We start from the raw sequence: 8823 nt of genomic DNA on the forward strand, positions 1-8823 counted from the left end.
TATATATATATATATATATATATATATATATATATATATATATATATATATATATATATATAGGTTTTGTTGAGGTGTGCAGACACCCCAGCCCAAGCGCAAAAATTTTTCGCGTTTTCGCCAAACTGACTTTTAAAGGCCGCATTAATCGATAAACCCTAAACCCTAAACCCTAAACCCTAAACCCTAAACCCTAAGCCCTAAACCCTAAACCCTTAAACCCTAGCCCTAAACCCGAAAAGCTAACTACTAAGCCATCAAATCCTAAACCCTAAACCCTAGCCCCTAACCCCTCGACGCCAAACCCTAAACCCTAAACCCTAAACCCTACGCTGCCTGCAAGGAAACATTTGGTTGGTGATTGTCTGCATTTGTTTGCTTTTGTTTGTCTCTCTCTAAAGTCTCGCTCTCAGCGAGTAAACAAAAAGGAGAGACGCTAAAAAAGAAGAAGCAAAAATAAATAAATAAATAAACAAAAGACAGCAGCACAAATAAACAAAAACAGTTTTTTCATTACCCTGTTGTATTCATCTTCTTCCTGTTGGTGCAGTTGGTGCTGTTGCTGCTGTTTCTGCTGCTGTTGCTGCTGCTGCTGTTGCTGCTGCTGCTGTTGCTGCTGCTGTTGCTGCTGCTGCTGCTGCTGCTGCTGTTGCTGCTGCTGCTGTTGCTGCTGCTTGTTCTCGCTGTTTATTTGTTTATTATTTTTAAGTTTTTCTGTCTTCTTCCTCACTTCTTTTATTTATCTCTTTATTTATATCTTTATTTATATAATAATAAAATTCGTAGATAACACCTATATATATATTACAGTATAACTGTATTATTACTTATGTTTATATATATATATATTTATATATTTATATATACATAAATAAATATATATAAATTGTTTGTTTATATACATATATATATTTATATATTTATTCATATATACATAAATAAACATATATACATATATACATATATATATATATATATCTATATATATAGATATTTATATTAATATATATATATATTTAATGTAGCTATTATAACTTGGGAATCTCAGGCCTATCTTTAAGTTTGATAGAAGGGCAGGTAGCAGGAGCAAAGCCGATGACTTCTTCGGTGATGTGAATAATAATATCTTTGCTGATGAAGAAGCTGCTGCCGAGTACAGCGGAGTCTTTATTGCTGCTGTCTTCGCTAATTGCGATGCAGCGGTAATGCTCATTACCTTTACTATAAAGATAAGCATTAGGCTCCCATCTTACCCACCTTTGCTGCTGCTGCTGCTGCTGCTGCTGTTGTTGTTGTTGGTCTCCTCCTTCTGCTGCTCCTGCTGCTGCTGCTGCTGCTGCTGCTCCTGCTGGAGGTGCAGCAGGAATAAATAGAAGCTCTATTACAGGAAATTGCAGCAAATCTTTGCGGCCTCGAGGTAAAAAATAACAAACTTCTCCGCCTGGACTATCAACTTTAACTGCTTGAGACTTTCTTCGAGGTGCTGAAGGAGGCAGCAGCTTATATGCTTCTGCTTCGCTATATTCATCTGCTGCTACAGCTTGCAAAGCCATTAAGACAGGAAGAGCTTCACTGTCGGCTACTTCGCTTCCTTCTGCTGCTCCTCCTGCTGCTGCTGCTGCTGGTGCTGCTGCTGATGCTGCTGGTTTCGAGGGAGGGGTGATAGAAGCTGCAGCACTTGCTAGAGACGAAGGAAGAGTAGAGGCTTCTAGTGCTGCTGCTGCTGCTGCTGCTGCCGTCAGCAGCACAGAACCTGGCTCCTCCTCCTCATCCTCCTCGTGCTCCTGTTGCTGCTGCTGCTGCTGCTGCTGCTGCTGCTGCTTCACTCGAGGCCTTCTTTGCGGTTCTGCTACAAAGCGAGGAGAAGACAAACCTAAGGGGCCCCGAGCAGCAACATCAGGGTGCACCCTATGAATAGAAAATATATCTAGACCTCCTCTACCTGCTGCTGTTGCTGCTGCTGCTGATCCTGCTGCTGCTGCTGCTGCTGCTGCTGCCTCTTCGCCGAGAGGACCTTCCCAGTTAACTGCGGAGGTTCTGCTGTTGTTCACAATTAGGCTGTCTCCATTCCATCCCCCGCTGCTGCTGCTGCTGCTGCTGCGGCTGTTGCTGCTATACCTGCTGCTGTTGCCGAGCTCCTGCAGCAACCTGGGGCCTTGTTGTGTGTCTGCGTCGGTGCTGCTGTGTTCTGTTTCTGCTGCTGCTCCAGCTGCGATTCCTTCATGTGCACCAGCAGCAACAGCAACAGCAACAGCAGCAGCAGCAGCAGCAGCAGCAGCGGGAGGTGCAGCAACTTCAACAGTTTCACCCAATAGAGGCCTCTTAAGGATTCCCCCTCTGCCTTCTGAATCATTTAATTCGTCTGGCAGCATCAGCAGGTCCTGATCCTGCTGCTGCTGCTGCTGCTGCTGATCCTGCTGCTGCTTCTGCTGATCCTGCTGCTGATCCTGCTGCTGCTTCTGATCCTGCTGCTGCTGATCCTGCTGCTGTTGCTGATCCTGCTGCTGCTGCTGATCCTCTTTCTGCTGCTGCTGCTCTTGCTCTTGCTGCTGCTGCTGCTGCTGCTGCTGTATTTGTTCGAGACGACTTTCGTCTCCTCTGAGCCTGCGCGTTTGTCTTTGATTTCTTTGCTGCAGCACATGCTGCTCTATTGCAGCAACAATTTGTTTATAAAGATGACGAGGGAAATAGGCTAATGTAGATCCTGAATCAATTAAAACGAGAAGAGTGTCTTTCTTCTTTAAACCGCCAGCAGCAGCAGGCCTACCCCATCCCCTGCTGCTGCTGCTGCTGCTGCTGCTGCTGCTGCTGCTGCTGCTGCTGTTGCTGCTGCTGTTGTTGATGCTAGCGGGCTGGTTCAGGACGAACTCAGCTTGTCGTGCTGCTGCTGCTGTGTCTTGGTGCTGCAGCAGCGGCAGCAGCACACCCCCTACTTTAACTGCAGCAAGACGCACATTATAGCTGTCTCTAATACCGATTATCGACGTCCAGTTAGGAGGCTGCTGATGAAATTCTTCATTTGCTGCACCAAAGGTAAGCACCCCTCCATGCTCTGCTAGACAGAGAGCAAAGACTCGCTGCCCTGTTAAACTGCTGCTGCTGCTGCTGCTGTTGCTGTTGCTGCTGCTAAACCCGTCTTCATTAATACTCTCACCCTCTCCTTCAATCTGCGGTGCTGCAACAGGCGAATTATGATGAATAAACCGCTGAGTGAAAACAGGAGGGGGTACATGGTGCAGCGGAGCCCCACTGCTGCTGCTGCTGCTGCTGCTGCTGCTGCTGCTGCTGCTGCTGGGGGGACGCGGCACATGCAGATCCTGCAGCAAAACAGAGTAAGGAAATGTCGGAGGCCCGAATGCATTCCACACCTCTAAACCCCAAATGCCTGAAGCTCTTTGAGTTAAAAATAAGTTTGTCTCCTCCATATGACAGCCAAAAGAAGCAGTTATTCCTGCTGCACTCACAGACCTGCTGCTGCTGTTGCTGCTGCTGCTGCTGCTGCTGTTGCTGTTGTTGCTGCTGTCGCGGGAGTTCGACAAGCCGCTCCACACCTGCTGCTGCTGCCTCCGCTGCCGCTGCTGCAGCAGCAGCTGCTGCTGCTGCTGTTGCAGAGGAGGAGCTTCTAAGGAGTTAGCATATTGTAGATATTGCTGCAGCGATTGGATGCTCCTATAAGCAGCAGCAATAACAGATGTATCAAATGAAGGGGGATCAAGAATGCTGTTTCTGCTGCTTCTGCTGCTGCTGCTGCCGCTTAAAAAGGGAGATCCTAGTGCTGCTGCTGCTGCGCTGCGGCTGCTAGCAGCAGCAAACACCAGCGGAGGAGGAGGCGGTAGACGCATTTCATCTTGAAACCAAAAACCCTGCAAACTGCTGCCTTCCATGTAAGACACCCGGTATGCACAACTGCAGCAGCAGAGACAGCAGCAGCAGCAGCAGCAGCAGAGACAGAAGCAGCAGAGACAGAATCAGCAGACACAAAGAGCGAGAAGAATTGTTTGTCAGATTATTATTATTATTATTTATTCAGATATTATTTTTACCTTCTTTTTATATCGAAGTTATTTTTATTTATATTTTTATTTTTTTTAACTATCTTTAAACAGCTTTAATTATATAAAATGTAAATTAAATATCTTTGAGTTGTATGTTAATTATAATTAAATTAATTAATCTAAATTAAACTTACTGTTTATGATGTACATCGCAAAAAGAACAGCCGCTGCTGCACGGGGTGTATGCGCAGGTCATACTCTTCTCGCAGCTAAAAGGGAGATCAATATGCTTTCCGCAAGACCTAATAAATAAATAAATAAATAAATAATAAATAAATAAAAATAATCAATTAAATAAATTAAATAAATTAATATATATAATATATTATATAAATCATGTAGGTTAAATAGACACGATAAATAAAATACGTAAAATAAAATAAAATAAATGAGATAAACTTTTTGAAGATAAATTAAATAAATTAAATAAATATATTATTACATCAAACACAATCACAATGCAGACACCGCAGTACTCTATTTTATAAACTTGGAGGCAACATGCAACGCCTGCAGCTGCTGCTGCTGCTGCTAATGCTGCTGCTGCAGCTGCTGCAGCAGAAGCACAGCAGCAGCAGCAGCAGCAGCAGCAGCACTCGGAACAGTGATCCCTCTTTGCGTATAGGCCCATTCATCATCATCATCAGCAGCAGCAGCAGAAGCAGCAAAGTGCTCGTCTGCTGCGGCATGCAGCACCAGAAGCAGCAGCAGTAGCAACAGGAGCAGCAGCAAAGTGTGCTTTCGCTACTGCATGCATGCATGCAGCAGCAGTAGTAGTAGCAGTAGTAGTAGTAGTAGTAGTAGCAGTAGCAGCAGCAGCAGCAGCAGCAGCATGCAGCAGCAGCGGCAGCAGCAGCAGCAGCAGCAGCAGCAGCAGCAGTTTACTTGCAATGTTCACAGGGAAACGCCATCACTGAACTCCCCGTATCTAGAATAAGACTTTGTCTCTGAGGCATTCCCGTTCCTACAAACAAATCTGCAGCACAAACAGCAGCAGCAGCAGCAGCAGCAGCAGCATTGTAGGAGCAGCAGTAGCAGCAGCAGCAATAACAACGTTGCAACAGCATTAGAAGCAGAAGCAAGATCAACAAAACGAAGAACAGGAGCAGCAGCAACAGCGGCAGCAGCAAAACCAGCAGCAACAGCAGCAGCAGCAGCAGCAGCAGCAGCAGCAGCACCTGCGAAGTAATAGGCTGTTTGATGTATATTTCCATAGGCGAGAGTTCGTATCGGGCGAATCGGCTGTGGGGTTCCTTGGCCTGAGAACATGTCTGCTGAAAGCTCTTCTTTTTGTCGTGGTTCTGCTGCTGCTGCTGTTGCTGCTGCTGCTGCTGCTGCAGCTGGGGGGGCACCAGCAGCAGAGCCAGACGAAGAAGAAGGAAGCGAATCCCGCCGATGCAGGTCGCTCGACGTGCTGCTCCCCTGCTGCTGCCGCTGTTGCTGCTGTTGCTGCTGATGGTGCGGGGGCTGCTGCTGATGCTGCGGGGGTTGCTGCTGAGGCTGCGGCTGCTGCTGCGGCTGCTGGTGCTGGTGCTGGTGCTGCTGCTGCTGCGGCTGCTGCGGCTGCTGTTTCTGCTGCTGTGCTGCGTAGGCTTGCTGTTGGTGAGGTGTCGGTGGGGGCGAAGGAGCAGCAGCAGCTGAAGTGCTATCGGCAGCAGCAGCAGCAGCAGCAGGAAGGTCCTGCTCTTCTTGCTGCTCCTCCTGCATCTGAGCAGTCCAAGTGAGAGCGAGCCCAGAAGCAATTCGCTGCTGGAGGCGCAGCAGAGGAGGCAGCAGCAGAAGCAACTGCTGCTGTTCCTGCTGCTGCTGTTGTGTTTGCTGTGCTGCAGCGCTGCCGCAGCAGAAGCAATACACCAACGCCAGCAGCTTAATTATTACGATGCCTTTAAGGGAGATGATGCGGGGACTTAAAGACCAGCCGCTTGTGCTGCCTCTGCAGCTTCTGCTGCTGCTGCTGCTGCTGCTGCTGCTGCTGCTGCTCTCGAAGCTGCTATTGCTGCGCAAAGCAGCAGGCAAGGGGCCCCCAGGGCCCCCATTGAGGCGGGTGAACGTCATGAAATATTTCTGTAAATTAATGTGCTGCCTCAGCAGAAGGAAGGAGATGTTGAAGTGTACATACAGTGCGGAGGAAAGGACAGAGTCAAACAAAGCAGCAGCAGCAGCAGCAGCAGCGGCAGCAGCGAGCAGCAAGCAGCAGCCCGGTGCAGCAGCAGCGCGTGCCTGATGGCTGAACAGGTTTTGAAACCGCCACTCAATTTATTAAAGGTGTGATGAGGTGTATATACACCTCAGAAGAGCAGCAAGCAATAGCAGCAGCAGCTGCTGCTGCAGCAGCAACACCCAGCGGAATGTAGCAACAAACGGAAGGAAAGGAGCCCCTTGAAGAAGTCTGATGAAAGAAATGCGCCAAAGAAGACGCAAAAAGGTTTAATTGGATATATTAGGGGTTTATTAATCTAGGCAGAGGGAGAAGAGATGCAGCAGGAAGTATTGATGATAGGCGTATGCTTGAGGTGTATGTACACCCGGAACAGCTGAGCACGAAAGTCGTACTAAAAAGAAGAGAACTTTGAATTAATTGCCATAAAAAGAGAAATAAGGTGATTATTTTTTTCAATTTATCTTCTTAAAGCACTTTCATACACATCTTTTTGCAGTGTACCAGCAGCCTCTGGTGAGCAGAGAAGGGCTGCTGCTGTTCTCGTGATCGACTCACCAAGTTTAGCCGTAAAGACTCTTTAAATATGTAAATAAAAGCTAAATAATAAATATAAATTGTTTATTTTATTTAATTTTGTCTATATTTCTACTTTATTAACTCCCTATACACTCCAATACCATAGCCGTTAGCAGGGCGTGACCGCGCTAATTGGCGACTGACGGATGGGGTGTATGAATGAAAAAAGAAAAAAAATTGTTTTAAAGAGCTAAATAGAGTTTAAATATTATTTAATTTAATTATTTATTCTTTTTTTCTTATTTAATTCCTCTTTTAATCCGCCTTCGATATAGTGTAAGCAGCCAGCTGTCGGCGGTGATGACGCTGGTCAGCACTGGAGAAGACCACCCTATATTTGGGGTGTATATGCAGCTAGTGAGCATATTTAGAATGCAAAATAAAGACTATTACCATTAAAAACAATTAAAAACAATAAATATAAACATTTAAAACAAAATATTCACAACAGACCCTTTCTAATATACCCATTCATACCCTTTTTCTCATAGAAAATAGAGCTGCAAGCAGCTGCAAGTGTAGTTGCTTGTTTTTTTGCTCTTTTTTGGTGTATAGAAGCATAAAAGTAATTTAAATACAAAATATAAACTTTATTTATATTATAGAAAGCAATATTTGCAAAGAAAAACAAAAACTATAACAATTAGACAGGTAAGGTTTCACCGGTAGTAAGTGATAGCCTCCCCTCACGCTGCTGCTGCTGCTGGTGTTGCTGCTGTTGCTGCTGCTGCAGGAGCAAGTAGATTGAAATAAATAATAAATGATATAAATACAGAGTTTTTATGAGGATTAATATTGATATTTATTATATCTATTGCAGTTTCTACCAGCAGTAATACACAGAGCTTACTAAACTAAGAAGCTACTCTTCACAGGGCAAGAGCACCTCCTTCTTCTGATTTATATTTTGCTTTGTTTATTATCTTTATTCTTTTTTCTGCTTCTTTCTACTTTCTTTAGGCTTTTAATCTGGCCTTCTGTGGCTTGTTTATGCCGAGCTGACTTCTATTAAATCTTACTCTTCTTCTCTGTCTTTCATATTACTCGAGTTGCTGCTGCGGTTTATAATACACCCCAATACCTCCTCTTCCTTCTTGCTGCTTCTCTTCTAATCAATTCTTCTCTCTTTCTATTAGCTGCGCACCAAGTAGCAGCAGCAGCAGCAGCAGCAACAGCAGCAGCAACAGCAGCAGCAACAGCAACAACTGCTGGAATAACAACAGCGGCGGGAGTATCTGCAGGAATAGCAACAGCAGAGCAATAGGCGCAGCAACAGCAGCAGCAGCAGAAACAGTATCATCATCATCATTACAATCAGAGCAGCAGCAGCAGCAGCAACAACAACAACAGCAGCAATTACTGCAGCACAAGGCCTTCGTCTATCTATTAACTGTATTGAAGACAAAGTATATTCTCTTTTCATTATACTTTCTCTTTATTTATTTATTTATTTATTTATTTATTTATTTATTTATTTATTACATTCACTTCCGCACTGCTGCGGAGAACGCACAGTGCTGTTGTCTCTTTGGCGCAGCACCAGCTGTATATACACCTGAACTCTATAAACACCTTAACTTTATATACAACATAACTTTATATATTATATACTTCAGCTGTATATACACCTGACCTGTATATACACCTGAGTTGTATGTACACCTGAGCTGTATATACACCTGAGCTATATATAGAATATAACTGAGCTGCATATAATACAGCTGAGCTCTAAGCAAACAAACAAACAAACAAAGAAGAGGTGTTGTTAATATAGTTGAGGTGTATGTACAGCTCAGCACTGGCAAGTGGGTGGCGTGCGTTTGCTCCTAAATACAAACATATAAATATATATATTTAACTATATATATATATACTTATATGTATACTTATCTATATTATATATCTATTTGTATATATTGATATTTATAAATAAATATATATATATATATATATATATTTATATATTTATATAAGTAAATAAATATATAAATATATAAATATATATATATATATATATATATATGTTTATTA

The 8823-nt window shown here is 44.0% G+C and overlaps 1 protein-coding gene across 1 annotated transcript; it reads right to left on the reverse strand.

Annotated features, from left to right (window-relative positions):
- Positions 1 to 1028: 1028 nt before the first annotated feature.
- EAH_00057680 (Aspartic protease 7, related) lies at positions 1029 to 6110 on the reverse strand (the record flags this gene model as incomplete). The annotated part of the gene is made up of 3 exons (XM_013393713.1): positions 1029 to 3906; positions 4941 to 5031; positions 5234 to 6110. The coding sequence occupies 3 exons, from the start codon at positions 6108 to 6110 to the stop codon at positions 1029 to 1031; spliced, it is 3846 nt and encodes a 1281-aa protein (XP_013249167.1).
- Between the last annotated feature and the right edge of the window lie 2713 nt (positions 6111 to 8823).

The sequence above is a fragment of the Eimeria acervulina genome, genomic scaffold, assembly GCF_000499425.1.
Source record: "Eimeria acervulina Houghton genomic scaffold, Eah_scaff1258, whole genome shotgun sequence".
In the NCBI taxonomy this organism is placed as follows: domain Eukaryota; phylum Apicomplexa; class Conoidasida; order Eucoccidiorida; family Eimeriidae; genus Eimeria; species Eimeria acervulina.